This window comes from Magallana gigas, chromosome 2 (assembly GCF_963853765.1).
Source record: "Magallana gigas chromosome 2, xbMagGiga1.1, whole genome shotgun sequence".
Lineage (NCBI taxonomy): Eukaryota > Metazoa > Mollusca > Bivalvia > Ostreida > Ostreidae > Magallana > Magallana gigas.
In genome coordinates this window covers 59,129,737-59,146,887 of record NC_088854.1, presented here as the reverse complement: position 1 = coordinate 59,146,887, position 17,151 = coordinate 59,129,737, and the positions used below count along the sequence as shown (strand labels likewise).

The following is a 17,151-nucleotide window of genomic DNA, read 5'->3' as shown; positions in this document are numbered from 1 at the left end:
CCAGGACGTTGACGCCTGCTGAACAGAACTACCATCTACACTCAGGGAAATTAGAATTCCTCGCACTCAAGTGGGCCGTCACTGAACGATTTCGTGATTATTTATATTACGCTCCTCACTTCGAAGTGTACAGTGACTATAACCCTTTACGATATATTTTTACGGCCCCAAAGTTGGATGCTACTAGATTAAGGTGGGTGTCCATGTTGGCAGATTTTCGATTTCACATCCATTATAAGCCAGGTGTGAGAAACTGTGACGCCGATGGACTCAGCCGCATGCCACTTGATGTATCTCAGTTTACCGAAAGGTGTTCTCCAGATACAATTGATGCCATTGTGTCAGCAGTGAGACTAGATGAGCCTACCTGTAGCAGCATTAGCACACCTGTCAAGGAGGCTGAAGCAGTAGAAGAGCAGTTGATTCAGGGGGCATCCCTACCTATCATTGACAACAGTACTCTGGCAAAGGAACAGCGCAATGATGAAGACATAGGTACAGTCCTACTCTGGGTTCAGAAGGGGGAAAAACCTACCAAGCAAGTAACAAAGGGATGGAGCCCAGCTGCAAAGTGCCTACTGCGTGAATGGGCCAAATTGAAAGTAGAGAATGGACTGTTGAGAAGAGAAATTTCATACCCACGAGAGGGAATAATTCAACAGGTAGTGCTACCGAAATGTTTTCGGAAACTAGTTCTGAAGCATTTACATAATGATTTAGGACATTTAGGAGCTGAAAGAGTTTTGAGCTGTGTGAGGGATCGGTTCTATTGGGCTCATATGAGTTCCGAGATAGAGCGGTATGTCACTCAGGAGTGTCAGTGCATCAAGGACAAAAAGCCTCATGTCCAACGCAAAGCAGCACTGCAGCCAATTACCAGCACTTGTCCGTTAGAACTTGTGTCAATTGATTTTCTCCATTTAGAGCGCTGCAAGGGTGGTTTTGAGTATATACTTGTTGTGATGGACCATTATACCCGCTTTGCACAGGTGTATGCTACAAGGAACAAGTCGGGAAAAACTGCTGCAGAGAGGGTCTTCAACGACTTTGTGCTAAAATTTGGGATGCCAAGCAGATTACACCATGATCAAGGACGTGAATTTGAGAACAGATTTTTCTTTGAGATGCAAAGAATTTGTGGGGTCAAAGGCTCTCGTACCACACCGTACCACCCACAGGGGAATGGACAAGTGGAACGCTTTAATAGGACGCTATTACAGATGTTGAGGACTTTAGAGCCATCTTGGAAACTGGATTGGAAATCACATCTGAATAAAGTTGTTAATGCCTACAACTGCACGAAGAATGAAACCACAGGTTATTCACCATTCTTTCTAATGTTTGGGCGACACCCCACATTACCCATTGACTTGGTATTTCCAGACCTGCAACAACCGACTAGAAAACAGACCTATTCCCAATATGTGGCTCAGTGGAGAGACCGCATGGAAGAGGTTTACAAATTGGCATCGCAACAAGCAGGAAGAATGACTGAAAAAGGAAAACAACAACATGACAAAGGACTTTTGAGTGCACGGTTACATCCAGGAGACCACGTCTTAGTGAAGAACCTTTTAGAGAAGGGAGGTCCTGGAAAGTTAAGATCATTCTGGGAGCAGGATATATATGTTGTTGTGAAGCAGGTGAATGAGGAGACACCAGTTTATGAAGTGAGGAAGAGATCCGGACAGGGTGGAATAAGGCGACTTCACAGGAACCTCCTGAGACAGTGCAACTCTCTACCAATAGAGTCCATGGATAACGACAGGAAATCCTGCAGACCAAAAAAACCCAGCAAACAAGACGTCCCAGTCTATGACGCTGACAGTAGTTCCTCAGATTCTGATGGATTCATTGAGATTACTGAAATCCCTCTAAATCCGAATGCCAAACCATTCACTCCGCAGCAGTGCAGGACAGGAAGTGACTCTTCAGATTCAGTTGTTGAAGTGAGGAATCCTACAGACAACCCCGTGGAACCTGTGTTGATTTCACACAGTTCAGCGGATAGTTTCCAGTCAGCTCATAGTTCAAGTGGTCTGGATGGTGGGGAAGATCCATATTTGCATGACGAACTAGTGGAAACAAATACCCCGGGTAACAGCGGCTCCAGTGGAACCGAAGACCACAGGTACAGACCAAGAAGGGCAACTAAAGTTCCCAGGAAACTCACATATGACCAACTGGGAAAACCATCGTTTGTACAAACCCTAAAAGTGGACTGCGAGATATTTGTGTAAAGTTGTGTTTTAATTTTCTGTTTATACAGAGACTGCACTTTGTGATGATAAAGACTGTTCAAGTAGTATTTACTACTATCAGTGTGTTTTAAAGAATTAACATGGTGATGAAAGAGACTGTTTTAAGTAGTATGTACTACTCTGAATTGTAACCTCAGTGTTTTAGTTTCATATCTTTGTTTCTTTAAAGTCTCCGTTTGCAATTTGGCCAATTGTAAACATATTTGGTGTGTAGACTAGAACATATGTTACAAATTGAATGACATAGGTCAGTTGAATAATTGTGATTTTGATTGTCATGACAACAAATTTGATTTTCAGTGTTTTATTTTGTAAATGTCGGGGCGACATTCAGTTTTGAAGGGGAGTGTGTGACGGGTAGTTATTGGGGGTTTCAGCCACCCCCCCTTTTTTTGTTGATTGATATGTAATGTAGCAAGGGAGATAACTCCAGCGTGGAAGTCCGGAATACGGGGTGATGGGTTTTAACTCTTATATCTGCTGAAACCCGCCAAATAAATGTAACAACAGAATTCTCCTCTTCTTGTTTTTAGGTAAGAAACTGGTTTTATAACCTCAATCCATGTTCATTACTATTTTCTTGATTGACAATATGTTTATATGTAAACATGCATGTCAATAGAATGGTTGTAAAACATTTTGTACCTTTTAAGATGCATTTTGCGAAGGTAGCACATGTATATGTACCTAGTCACGTGTCTATCGATCTAGTTAAAGAGCAGTAATTGGTTATTATAAAAGTATTTTCAATGAATATGTACATTATATCAATAGGGTAGATACGGGAAATTTAGTGGTAAAGATTACTTTAATATTTTTCTTGAAATTGTACATGGTAAATATGTTCCGGAATTTAGTGAGTTTTATCGTGTAGGTTTAGGTTTTAGCTTGCGTAAACTGTTTCCGGTTTGAGATAAATGTACACAAACACGAGAGGCTCCATATTTTGTGTATTGCTACTAGTTTAAATCCTCAGACATAACGACACGATTGTTAAAATTGATTAAGACAGTTTATATGAATATATCAGTAAGTTATCCATTTATTCTAGTCTTTTATTCTAGTCAGTTTATTTTGTAGATCCCCTAGACAAATTGAGTTGATTGTTTACAAATTCAGTGATTGTTTGTGATAGGTTTTAACTCTGATATCTGCTGAAACCCGCCAAATAAATGTAACAACAGAATTCTCCTCTTCTTGTTTTTAGCATCAGGACTGGGGTAACACATGTATTGTTCTCAGTTCATTTGTGCTGTCTACCTGTTTCTGAAATATGCAGTAATATACATACTATTTATATTGATATTATCTATGTTTGATACATAGCCCAGTACTCAGCTGAGGGAGCCACATCTTGTACAGACTGTCCTGTGGGCTACTCCTGCCCCACCCCAGATGCCACCCCTGTACAGTGTGATCCCGGCCAATATAGCGCTGCAGGAGGTAGGCTGGACTTCATTCATCATTAATCACTATCAGTTGTTAGGACTTTTGGATTTCAATTCTTTTAGAGGCAAACTTATGACTAAAGACTCTCTGATTTTCAAGACTACCAGTACATTTAACTTATGAAGTCTGTGTTTTGGAACAGGTTTCATGTGGGAAAATTTATATATTAGTTACATGTATAAATGCAGTACAGTAAAAATTGCAAAAAAAAGGAAGTTGGTTATACATGTAATTAAGTATGTGTATTAGATATAAAGAAGTAATTTTTTTCCAGCCATCAAATATAAAGTAAGCTATGAAAAGATTTGTATATTTATAATCCAAGTTATTTTTCTACATGATTTTTACAGTAAATATATGATAACTGCAATCTCCTCTTTTGACCAGTGATCACCTGTACCGACTGCTCCGCTGGGAAGTACTGTCCCCAGGGATCTGCCTTGCAGACCGATTGTCCGGACGGATTCTGGTCCTCAACCAAACAGATAGCTTGTACTGTGTGTCCTGCCGGGAAATACTGCTCCAAGACAGCGGAGACAGACTGTCCAAGTGGGACCTACTCTCTGGGGATGGCCACTGCCTGCTCCTACTGTCCAGCTGGTAAGTCTGTCCAGGATCGAGGCAGTTATAATTAATGACCCAAATAGTTGGACCTTCTGGATAGATGATAATGAGAATGTGAAATGTCTCTTTATAAACAAGGGAAATAAAAAGTTTCAAATGCACTGTTTTTGATACATGTAATTTTAATGTAATTTTGTAGAATGTGAAATAGAAACATTGTGTCTAAATAGAATTTTGTGAATAATATCTCTCAAGGAAATCTTTATCTGTTTCTTTAGGTTACGAGTGTACAAATCCTGCGGCCTCACCGAATGCATGTAACCCAGGAGAATACAACATCAACGGATCAACCTCAGCGTGCACGCTATGCCCGGGCGGGTCCATGTGTCCACTGACTACTGCTGCCCCCACCCCCTGCTCAGCAGGTACCTACATTTCCTCCTGTCGTGTCGAGTTATAGATGCTGATATTCAGTAGCCACTAGCAAATTTCAATAATTCTTGAAAAACTTTGTTAATTAACAGTATTTAATTCATAATTTTGAAACCTTCAGGCTACCTGAGCAGCCCTGGGCAGACAGAATGCTCTCAGTGCCCGGCGGGCTATGCCTGTCCTGACAACACAGACGCCACCAAGAACTACGCCTGTCATGCTGGTTCCTACTCCATTGCTGGTTCCATGACCTGTACAGCATGCTCCGCCGGCAGTTACTGTCCTAGTACTAGGTAAGTGTTGTACACAATGAATCCAACACGGTCTTACAAATAAAAATATTTACACAAGGCATTTGAAGAAAATTTTCTTTGTTGATTTTCTCTAAATTCACCTGACAATTTTCTCTATGTTTATGCCTTTACCATTATCAATTTTCTAAATGTTCACATACTGATTTTCTCAGTGTATGTGCAAATTAGCTTTATGTTTATATGTCAATTTTCTCTTTCCCAGCTCGTCCAATGAGATTCCTTGTCCAGGAGGGACATACTCCTTGGGTAATTCCTCGTCCTGTACCAAGTGTACCCCAGGAGAGGTGTGTCCGAACGCTGACGGTACAGGGATCCAGACCTGTCTCCCGGGGACCTACTCCGTGGCTGGGTCGTCGACCTGTGTGGACTGTCCTGCAGGGTATGCCTGTTCCACGACTAACTCCTCCCAGCAGATCCAGTGTCTCCCAGGCACCTACTCACTGACCAAAGCCACAGAGTGTACACCATGCCCCGCAGGATTGTAAGTACATTGTACATCACTCAAAGGGGGATAACACTTCTGCCTGATTCAGTTAGAACAGTATTTCATAGATAGAATATCATGCAAAGAGGGATAAAATATCTACCAGATACATCATACACACTTGGGGATAGTACATAAAGTACATGTTTGATATAGTGAGAAAAGTACATGTAGAATTAATACATAATACAGGGATTCAATTAAGATATCAACCATTTGAATCTTATGGGCTCATAGATGTATTAATTGATTGTTGCTAGCAAGCAGTTTCAATTTTATGTTTTTCTCTCAGTGCATGTCCCACGACCAACAAGAATACCCAGATTCCGTGTGAGGACGGGACGTACTCCGTCGGCAACCAGACTTCCTGCATCACCTGTCTTTCGGGATACGAGTGTCCTGACTCCGCCACCAACAGCTCGTCAGTACAACGTTATTTTTTAAAAAATTGATTTAATTTTACACTGTGTATTTTTACACTGAAAAGTTTGAATAAATTGTTCACCCTATTTTCACTGTAAACATTCTGATTTAATGTAACACTATAGCCATACTCATTGATTTTGATTTAATTTCTGAACCATTTAAGTATCGTAGTTGATTTTGTTGATTTTTTACAGAACACCCTGTCAGCCTGGCTACTACTCTCTTGGGGGACAGAAGGCGTGTACCATGTGTGACGAGGGGTATAGGTGTCCAAACACCTACGAGGGCCAGACCCTGTGTCCCCCAGGCTTCATAAGCCCAGCGGGCTCCACCAACTGTACAGCATGTGACCCGGGCTATTACTGCCCAGAACCAGAATGTAAGAATCTCACAATACTAACATTTCATCAGGAACAAAGGACAAATCAAACACTGCTCAACTACTGATATGCTCATTGTGGTTTCATCAATATTTGTTGAATACCATTTTTTGTGTATTTCACTGTTGAGTTTATCAATAAAATTGAATGTTCATCAAAACGAGATTTATAACAACATGTATTTTTATATGGAACATTGTCTAGAAATTGACTTCTCCTAGAAACAGTATAATTCTAAATCCATGCATAATGTTAACAAGGAATGTTAATGATAAAACTACAGTACAACATGCTGAAAAAGTGTTAACTTTTACAGTACATCTTTTTGTCTTTTTTTTTGGTAGTTTCGAGAAAATCAGAGTGTCCAGCGGGGTCTTACTCTACAGGTGGCGCCACTGCCTGTCTGCCTTGTGACCCAGGCTATACCTGCTCCATGGGCTCCACCAACTCCACCCCCTCGGCAGACATCTGTCAGGCCGGGGGATGGTGTGATGGGAAGACCTTCTTTCGATGTCCTGCCGGGACGTACAATCAATTCAATGGATCCATCGACTCGACGGCATGTGTCCTATGTCCACCAGGTAGGTCAAGGTCAAAACAGGCAATATCCCAAAATTCCTCTTAGTTTGAAATGACAGGCTTATCATTAATTACTATTAGTTAACTGCTTTGTCAAGAAAAAATAGTTTTATCAAATGTTGAAAGAGATATTGTTCCTCTATTTAAAAATATGTAGGCAGTCAATAAAAAGTTCTTTCCCTTGGCACTTTTGGCGTTTTTGAGCTATTACTTTTTATAATCACATTATTATACCCCCGCTCCGAAGGAGAGGGGGTATACTGTTTTACCCTTGTGTGTCTGTCTGTCCGTCCGTAACAAAAATTTCTGTCGCATTTATCTCAGCAACTATTTATCGCAGATGCTTGAAATTTTTACACAGTGTTTGTTAAGGCATGCCATATCGTGGGATATATTTTTGTACCAATCGGACGTTAACTTCCTGTTAAATGACGACTTTGCTTATTTTTTAACCAAAAATTTTCAAACAAATTGTCGTCAAAGATTTCTCAGCAACTATTTATCGCAGATGCTTGAAGTTTTTACACAATATTTGTATAGGCATGCCATATTGTGGGATATAATTTTGTACCAATCAGATGTCAATTTCCTGTTACATGACAACTTTGTTTATTTTTAGCAAAAATTTTCAAACAAATATTTTTCAAAGATTTCTCAGCAGCTTTTTATCGCAGATGCTTGAAATTTTAACACACTATTTGTTTAGGCATACCATATTGTGGGATATATTTCTGTACCAATCGGATGCCAGCTTTCTGTTATATGTCGACTTTGCTTATTTTGCATATTCACATTAGAGCGGGGGTATCACTAGTGAGCATTGGCTCACAGATATCTTGTTTTAATGATGGTCCATTTGATAGTTGAATAGTTGATAATTTAGATTGTTAAAATTTATTTACAGATAAAAGGTTTCATATGTTTGATTTGTCATTGATACTTTAATTGTTACCACATGTACATACAACTAGATCTTAGTCTATTTTCTTTTACAATGCTGTCTTATCCGATCAGGTTACTACTGCCCTGGCCCAGGTGAAACCTCCTACACCCAGTACCCCTGTCCCACGGGCCACTACTGTCTCCAGGGAACCACAGTCGGCACCCAGTTCCCCTGCGCTGGTGGATCCTACAATCCGGAGCAGAACTCCACCAGTGACACTGCTTGTCTCCCATGTCCATCTGCCAAGTACTGCCCCAAGGGGACCTCAGACACAGGCATAGACTGTCCCAGAGGATTCTACTGCACAGGGGGACAGTCCTCAGGGTTTCAACATCCCTGCCCTGTTGGAACTTACGGACCAGACCTTGGATTTGACAGTATGTCATTCTAATTAAAATTCATTTTCACTGTTTTACTGAAGAGAAGTTTGATTTATAAAATATCTTCCATCATTTGTTCTCTTGGTACATTGTATTCAATAATCATAATTTTATGCAATCAGTTGACAGGGATTTAATCTGTACATTAGCTGATTAATATTCTTGGATAATATGATCTGATCCTTGCAAAATCTTCCAAATAAAAAGTACCTAAAATAAGCAGAGGAATAGTACTATACTTACAAAATTTTCATTTTTTTTTCAGACGAGACGCAATGTATTCAGTGTCCGGCTGGGTTTTACTGCCCCGGGGGCACAGAGTCACAGCCGACTACGGCCCCCACCCCCTGTCAGCCTGGAACCTACAACCCTGACGCCAACACTGGCCACCCGCTCAACTGTCACAAGTGTGATATAGGTTTCGCCTGTCCGGAGATTAACCACACAGCCTCGGTGGTACCCTGTAAACCAGGTCAGTACCTGAGAGTAGTAGCTTAGAAAGTAGTCTTACCAATACCAAGCAGTGGTGCTTGAACCACACAATTAAATTTTTCCTTTTTGTTGTGTTTAAATGCTACATATATCTTCTTCCCCGTCAGTGTAAGCAAAATCAGATAATTTAAGAAGATTAGCAGTTTATATTGATATTGGAAGGGGTATTCATTATAATATTTTTTGAATTAAAGGTTACTACTGTCCACTTGGAACCATTGCGGATGACCAGTACCCATGTATACCAGGGACGTACAGTGACAAAACCAACCTGTCATCAGCTGACCAGTGTGATGCCTGTCCAGAGGGCAAATATTGCGAATGGGGAACAAGTAAGTGAGGGCAATAATGTGAATGGTTAAATGAAGGCAAATTGTGTGAATGGGGCAGATTAGCTCTAAATGATCAGAACTATTGAGAGTAATAATGTTAAATAGACAAAAGTAATGAGGAAAATTCATATAAAGTGAGTACCTTAAATTAATCAGGACAAAGAGGGCAAATTTTGAATTAAATGCATTTTTAATACAATAAATTTTTCAAGAATGACCATTTATATTTGCAGACAACTCCACCAACCCCCCAAAGCCATGCTGGCCGGGATACTACTGTCCATTGCAGTCCCCCTCCCCAGAGAAATTCCCCTGCCCTGCTGGGACGTATTCGGACCGAGCAGACTTGTATGAGGCCGCCCAGTGCTACACCTGTCCCCAGGGATCCTACTGTGAAGGTAAAACTAGATCGGGGGGAGAATTCTAAAGTGGATGAGGCTTTGATCAAAGTACTCACTGCTGATACCTTATTACCAGTACTTATATATTTATGTTACCAGTTATATTGTTTGTATATTAAATTACAGCGCTAGCGTACGTGTTTGATTTGTATAGGTGTGGAGAGTGAGTGTTTATGAATGAAAGTTTAAAGAGTTTGTAAGAATTAATGTAATAAATTAAAGTTCATTCTAAATTGTAATATTACTGTTTGATTTCATTGTCTAATGTGTATGTTTGTCTGTGTATAATTGTCTTGTCATTTGTGTCTATTCTGTGTTATTCGTTAAGTTACAAAATTTCAGGTTTATTCTGTATAATAAATATATCAATAACAAGGTCCCAAGCTTGGCTTATTTCGACAACTGGCTACATTTAAATAATTTTCACCAATTGTTCAATTTAATATTTATTATTGACATTTTTAATTACTTTATTTTTATTATGTATAATAATGTACGCCTTGTTTACGTCCCAGGGAATGTCATAAGCGTTGTTGATGAAAGCATTGATCTATATGTCAAAATTTGATCTGTAGTGTAATCACAGTTAAAGACACTTGAAGATATAGATGCCACTGATGACAGAACAAATGTACTAGATGTAAATATTATGTATTTTATTTTTAAAAAGGTGGTCTCAGCACCACTCATGGCACCTGCCCTCGTGGGTACTACTGTCCCAACGGAACAACTGCGGCAACAGAGTACGGATGTCCAAATGGAACGTATAATGATATTGAGGGACTCTATGAGGAAGCCCAGTGTAAAAACTGCTGGCAAGGTAAGATGATAAAGGATAATGTGTAAACATGAAACAGCCATTTAATGCGCTTCCATTTTCCTACCTTGAAATGTGATTTGTTGAGAGTAAAACTGAAAATGTTTTCCTTGAATTCTTTTTAGGTCATTATTGTGAGTTTTCGGTTTCTGCGCCCGTAAAATGTAAAGCTGGTACCTACATGCCATACGGAGTGAACCAGACAAGTCAAGCTCTGGTTGGACCAGGTACTATTTTGTTCTCTACAATAACAGTGTTGATAATTGAATGATCTTGGAGTGATAACAGTTAGTATTTGCAGTTCTTACAGTTAACAATTCATATATTAGAATTTTTTTCCAAGTAAGAGACATCTGTAAACATTTAATATATTGAATTAATACTGATGTTGAAATTCCTCTATAACAGTTGATTTTTGTTACCTCTGATTACTTTTAATTTCCTGCAGGTGCCCCTGCCAAGAGACAATTTGAGTGCATCACCTGCCCAGGAGGATTTTCGTGTCCCCTGGGGACAATTTATCCATATGACTGTACCGTGGGGTACTACTCCAAACCAGGGCAGGAAGTCTGTGAAACGTGTCGAATAGGGTCAGTTTCAAAACTTGAATTTTGTTTTTCCTCAGAATTACTTTTTAAAAAAAACATTTTTTCTTCAGAGTCATTTTAGACCTGTCTGTTATTGATAATTTGAATATTATACAATGAAAGACGGTTATAGTGAATACGCTTATAATGAATTGACGCTTGCAGCGAAGTGATTTTCATTCTCGATGACTATATTACTATCTTGTTGTAAACTGATGGATATAATAAATTTTAATGAAAGCAAAATCGCCATCCCTGCCACTTCGTTATAACCTTGTTTTACTGTAGAATGTTTATTAAAAACAATTTTGAGTTTGAGCTTTACGTAGATTTGAATATTATATTGATATATTCATCTAGACACTACTGTGACAACTCTTCGACATCGGAGGAAGCCATGGTCAACACCAAGAAGTGTCCCCCCGGGCGCTACTGTCTGGCTGGCCTGACCAAGGAACCGGACGCCACAGACTGCTCCGTGGGCAGATACTGTCCTGAGGGTGAGTAGAGAACTACGGAGGGACAACTCACAAGCTATTGTTCTCCAATCTAAACATCAATGGAATTTATCATATGTACAATGCAACATGTATTGTCATAAATGATTCAGGGTATATAATTTAAAAAGAATTCTATGGGGAAAATAATTATTTTCTTCAATTTATTCATTATCGTCTTTCCTATCCGAACAATTCAAAAAATATTTTAAATCATACATTTGAAATTGATTTTTTTCCAGTATCATTTTATGATTGGGAAAAAAATTCTTAAACGAGATTGTGTGATGTTATACCGCTCCGGTTGTTAACATGTATGTTTCCCCTCCCCAGGTACTGTGGAGGAGCTGAAGTGTCCCACAGGAACCATCAGAAAAACGGTGAAGGCGTACGATGTGGACACCCACTGTGAACCCTGTCAGGCCGGTTACTACTGTCTGGAGGGGTCATCCACAGAGTCAGGGCCCTGTGAGACCGGCTACTACTGCCCCACAAACTTCACCAATCCCTACGGTCTTCATCCTCCAACCATCGGATCTTACGGAGCTAGACAGGTATTTATCTGTGTCAACATCTTACACTGGTTCATTGATTATTTCTTTTATTACCTGATACGCTTAGCAAGAGCCAATAAAAAGAATAAAACCTAATGTTTTAACGATGTCCATGTTAATTTTATTTAAATGAATATTTTTTTCATCTGGTGCATAAAAGTCTATTTAAACAAAGATAGCTGACCTTTGACCTTTTTCTGTAACAGGTGCCCTGCCCAGAGGGAACTTACACCAACGTGACAGCCACCCCTGATGTGGGCAGCTGTCAGACCTGTCCCGCGGGCTACTACTGCCCGCTAGCCTCCAGCACCCCCACAGACTGTCCCCGTGGGTCGTACTGTGTAGCAGGCTCCTTCAAACCAGAACCTTGCCCTATTGGTAGATACGGAAACACATCATGTAAGTCTGCTGTCTTGTATGATCTGTCAGAACTTTGTGCATGTCTTGTGGTTTACAGCTGTTAAGACATGATTTTTGTGTTGACAGTACTGACGACCTTGACCGAGTGCCCTCCGTGTGACCCTGGCTGGTACTGTGATGCACCTGGTCTCCTACAGCCCCGGGCTCCCTGTGACCCTGGATATCTCTGTTATTCTGGAGCCTCCACCTCTGCCCCCACTGATGGTACGACCGGAGAGCTCTGTCCCAGAGGAGGATTCTGTGTCTCAGGTCAGGGTCAAATCTATTAATATGTATTAGATAATCATCTTACAGTCTATTGGATTTCTTATCACATTTCTTTAAACTTGAAAAACTTCATTAAGATGTCAGGTAAACTTTAATGAAAGACACATTATAGATATCTGTACAATTTTATTGTTCATATTTCATAAAGTCCCCCAAACGTGTTGCATATTCTCTATGTATATTCGACAGGGTCGTATGTTGCTGAGCCCTGCCCCCTGGGAACCTACAGTAATGTGTCAGGGGCGGTCAACAACTATGAGTGTTTTGATTGTGACGCTGGGTACTATTGTTCCTCTGTGGCTGGTGGGGCTCCCACAGGGGCCTGCTGGGGAGGGTACTACTGTACAGGTGCTGCCAAAACCCCCATACAACACATCACTGACCCAGGTAAGTACATAACTGCTTCTGTTAAGTGTCAGTATAAACAAAGTTAAAAGAACAGTGCAGGTTATGTTAATAATTAGTTGATGACCAACATTTTTAGAAATAAGTCTGATATATTTTATGATTTATAAATTAAAGTTTCTATTCAATTTAAGGTTAATTTTTACAGTGCTGTAGCTTATTGTTGAATTAAAATGAGATTAAAAAAAGATAAATTGCGAAATTAATGACGTTAATAACCATATTTGATATTTTAGGTCACTTCGCTCCCAATGGCTCTATGGCTCAGTATGAGTGCGAGATAGGGACGTACATGCCGTACAACGGTTACGCTGAGTGCTTTGAGTGTCCACCAGGTTTCTATTGTCCAGACAAAGGTATGACCAACAGAACCGCTTGTCCAGCCGGATCATACTGCGGAAACGGAAGCTACGTCCCCACGTCATGTGAACCTGGATATTACTCCAACTTGTAAGTTCTCTTAAAGTGGAAATCTGCTTATTCACTTCATTGTTATTTGTGCTGTTATTTGTGCCCGAGTATGATAAACATAATAATGTACCTGACAAAATGATATTTTTTGCTAGAACCCACCGAACCAACATCAGTGACTGTGAGCCCTGCCCCCCGGGTCGCTACTGCCAGAACCGTGGGGCGACGGAGGTGACGGGCATGTGTAAGGCCGGACACATCTGTTACGGCCTGGCCTTGTACAACGACCCGGTCTACAACAACGACACGTCGGGTAACAAGACCGCCATCCTGTGGGGAGACACCTGTCACCCGGGCTATTACTGCCCAGAGGGCACCTCAGTCATGGTGCCCTGTCCTCGGGGAACATACAACCCAGACAGGAGTGGCACCTCAGAGACGGCCTCCTGTAAATCATGTGACCCCGGGAAATACTGTAACGGAACAGCTCTAACTGAGGTCACAGGTCAGCTCTATTTCCTATAGCTCCTTATCCACTATTTTGTCACTGTCTTAGTTTAGACATTTACTACACGTGTTAGGATCCATCAACAAATACATGTACTTTATGGATCATTCTCTCTTAAAGATTTATAAACAACTTAAATGTGTTTTATTTCAGTGTGTGGTTATTGTTTTAGAATAGTTCTCTACTGTTTTACAATTTGGAGCTTGAGGTATGAATTGTGTTATTGTAGGGGAGTGTTCCGCTGGTTACTACTGTACCGGTGGGGCCTGGATCCCTGACCCCGTGGACAATGTGACAGGTAACATCTGTCCCCAGCATCACGTGTGTAAGGCAGGGTCAGACACGCCCAAAACTTGTTCCATTGGTTACCATGCCAACAGTACGGGGATGTCAGACTGTCAGCTGTGTATGGCGGGATTCTTATGTAGTCCAGGGTCAGAGCCCGCTCTTTGTCCACTCGGTGAGTAACCAAGGCAATGGCGAGATTACATTGCTGATAAAGAATAAATACTCAAAATTCTATTTTTAAAATAATTTACAAGTAAATTTGATTGTAACTTCACTGCAATGGAAATAAAATTCCTAATATTTTCTATTTTACCAGCACATTTATCCAAAACTCAACTTAAGAATATATTCTGAAATTGACAATTTATTTCCTATTTTATTGGTCAATTCCATGAAAATGTGTGAGGTTTTCTGACTGCGTTGTGATTTCCTTGATCTTAGGTTACTACTGTGTGGCTAGTACCGTACTGATTCCTATCTCCCAGGGCACGCCCTGTCCCGTGGGGACGTTTGGGGGACAGATGGGACTGACAGAGGAGGGTAACTGTACTCAGTGTCTGGCCGGCAAATACTGCGAGACCACTGGTAAGTGACTGACCGCTTCTAAACTTGATCTAGGCATGATAAGGTAATGGATGATTGGATAGATTTGCAAGACTACAGTACAAATCTGTGGTGAATTGTGATTTTTTTCAATGTTATATTGAATGGTTAAAGTGAAGGTAATTTTTGTGGAAGTTAATCAATGGAAACAGAATTTAACTGCTTGTTTTACCTTCTGTCATCATGGTGGTAATTTTTTTCTGTTGATCTGTTGTTTTAAGAAATATTGTCAACATTTCAACTCCAAGTTCCATGCTTATAGTATATAGTCAGTGACCCCTGTTATATTCTGTTTCAGGACTGACCAACTACACTGGACTAATAAGTGCTGGACACTGGTCTAGATACGGATCAGGTACAAGGACACCTCTAGTTGATGACAGTGCTATCCTAGGAATCTGTCCCAAAGGCCACTACTGCCCCGAGGGGAGTGAGATCCCAACACCCTGCCCCTCCGGAACCTATGGGTAAGGAACTGTACTAACAAAGACGTTACCAGGGTTAAATTAGGGTTATTATTCTCTGTCAGTTTTCTTTTCAGTTTACCCTAAACAATTATTTTATACCTTCACATTTTGTCAAAGATATACAATGTATCTCACAATTAATACTTTGCAGAGTGAAAACTATATACTGTACATGTAGAACAGATTCATGTGCAATGTAAAATTCTCTTTATCTCCAAATTAAAATCTTATTGTGAAAACAATGTGTAAACCAGATTTGTGTGCAATGGTGTATGAAAGATGTTATGGACATACAAATCCAATAAATCAGATCTTCCACACAGAAATGTTCACGTATTATTTACCCTATATACAGAGACAGCTGGAAGCTGACCGCCCTCTCTACCTGTGACCCCTGTAATCCAGGAACTTTCTGCCCGGAGACCAACATGACCGCGACAGGAAGTCAGTGTGATGCTGGGTTCTACTGTAGTGGGGGATCGCCAGAGAGTGCCCCGGTCAACCAAACATGGGGGGACGAGTGTCCCGCAGGTGAAAGGTTCACACAGTTAGAGACAGTATAAGAATGGTCGTATACCAGGATAAACAATTTACATTGGCTATTGGATCAGTTTGTTATGCTTTTTTTGGAGCTGTTCATGAGGAAACTGATTAAGATTTCGATCACTGATAATTTAAAATACTATGCAGTCACTGAATTCTATTTTGAAGTTCAAAATATTTTTTGATATTTTTGTAAAACAAAGCTTCAAAAAACAGAATTTTCAATTTTGAGTTTAATTTTTGGTAAGCGTACACTTTTTCATCTGACAAAAAGCAATTGATTTCAATAAACAAAAATCGTCCAGTTTAAAGCATTTTTTGTATCTTCAGTTAACTACTAGTATTTTCGGTCAGAATTATACCTTTCTGCAGAGTTTACTGTTTAGTTTGGTAAAGTTTGTCCCAAGATATTTATGCCGCTCTTTTGGACGATTTTTAATTAAAATACACATACCTGTGAAAGAAGGGCAATTAAAATTGATGAAAGGGAAAATTTCCAAAATAACTTCATTCACAAATTATCAATTTTTACTCGTTAAAATTCACAGTAAAGAAAACAGATTTTCTACAGAGATTTATAATGAGGAATGTTCACATTTTTTCTCCATTCGGAAGTTACTCGGAATACCTCATGAAAATTTTCAACGTTATCATCCGGGCTTGCTGCAATACAAATCCCGGTAGACATCACATTTTTAGCCGTGTATTGAAACATGATAAGCTAACGGGGGCATTTCAACAGAGAAATCTTGGAAATTTTTCATACTTTTGAATGAACATCATTTGAACCCTGAGGTGTTTATATATATCGAGTATTTAAGCAAAATGTGAATAGTAATAAGGATGCTCCATTTCTTTTTGCATACTGATTTACATTTTATTTAATCATTACATTTGCGCTCTGTGTACAAAGTTTCATTCCCCATGCAGGCTCATACTGTCCGTCTGGATCCTCGGGCCCAACCCCCTGCCCCGCCGGAAAGTACACCAACTCGACTCGGACCGTCACCTGCCTGGACTGTCCGATTGGCCACTACTGTGTGCTGGGGACCAGTGACCCTGTGCCCTGCCCTGAGGGATACTGGTGCCCGGTCCGGTCCGTGTCAGCTAATCTCAATCCATGTGCTATCGGAACATTCCTCAACACAACAGGGGGACAGAAAGCTGCTGACTGCCTGAGCTGTTCACCAGGGTACGTTACTGAAGTCTGCAACAAGACAGAAGGGAGTCTACATGTATTGTGGTTTCATTAATATTCAAGGTTATCAATTTTCGTGGATAAAGTAAAAATCACAGTTTTAAGGATACGTAAATTCGTGGTTAATGACCCTATCAAAAATAGAAATT

The 17,151-nt window shown here is 40.2% G+C and overlaps 1 protein-coding gene across 1 annotated transcript in view; it reads left to right on the top strand.

The window, feature by feature from the left end:
* Positions 1 to 17,151, top strand: part of LOC105345050 (uncharacterized) — an 86,432-nt gene that overhangs the window by 13,162 nt on the left and 56,119 nt on the right. The window contains exons 9-35 of the mRNA XM_011453028.4: positions 3,588 to 3,704; positions 4,098 to 4,310; positions 4,553 to 4,699; positions 4,828 to 4,999; positions 5,223 to 5,501; positions 5,797 to 5,925; positions 6,125 to 6,309; positions 6,655 to 6,891; positions 7,904 to 8,209; positions 8,478 to 8,684; positions 8,899 to 9,036; positions 9,270 to 9,434; positions 10,108 to 10,257; positions 10,380 to 10,481; positions 10,703 to 10,844; positions 11,202 to 11,341; positions 11,672 to 11,892; positions 12,099 to 12,291; positions 12,379 to 12,561; positions 12,769 to 12,966; positions 13,221 to 13,434; positions 13,551 to 13,900; positions 14,133 to 14,363; positions 14,633 to 14,776; positions 15,093 to 15,261; positions 15,617 to 15,792; positions 16,735 to 16,996. Of these exons, the coding sequence (XP_011451330.3) occupies positions 3,588 to 3,704; positions 4,098 to 4,310; positions 4,553 to 4,699; positions 4,828 to 4,999; positions 5,223 to 5,501; positions 5,797 to 5,925; positions 6,125 to 6,309; positions 6,655 to 6,891; positions 7,904 to 8,209; positions 8,478 to 8,684; positions 8,899 to 9,036; positions 9,270 to 9,434; positions 10,108 to 10,257; positions 10,380 to 10,481; positions 10,703 to 10,844; positions 11,202 to 11,341; positions 11,672 to 11,892; positions 12,099 to 12,291; positions 12,379 to 12,561; positions 12,769 to 12,966; positions 13,221 to 13,434; positions 13,551 to 13,900; positions 14,133 to 14,363; positions 14,633 to 14,776; positions 15,093 to 15,261; positions 15,617 to 15,792; positions 16,735 to 16,996 (5,170 nt within the window). The remainder of the gene's footprint in view (positions 1 to 3,587; positions 3,705 to 4,097; positions 4,311 to 4,552; positions 4,700 to 4,827; positions 5,000 to 5,222; positions 5,502 to 5,796; positions 5,926 to 6,124; positions 6,310 to 6,654; positions 6,892 to 7,903; positions 8,210 to 8,477; positions 8,685 to 8,898; positions 9,037 to 9,269; positions 9,435 to 10,107; positions 10,258 to 10,379; positions 10,482 to 10,702; positions 10,845 to 11,201; positions 11,342 to 11,671; positions 11,893 to 12,098; positions 12,292 to 12,378; positions 12,562 to 12,768; positions 12,967 to 13,220; positions 13,435 to 13,550; positions 13,901 to 14,132; positions 14,364 to 14,632; positions 14,777 to 15,092; positions 15,262 to 15,616; positions 15,793 to 16,734; positions 16,997 to 17,151) is intronic.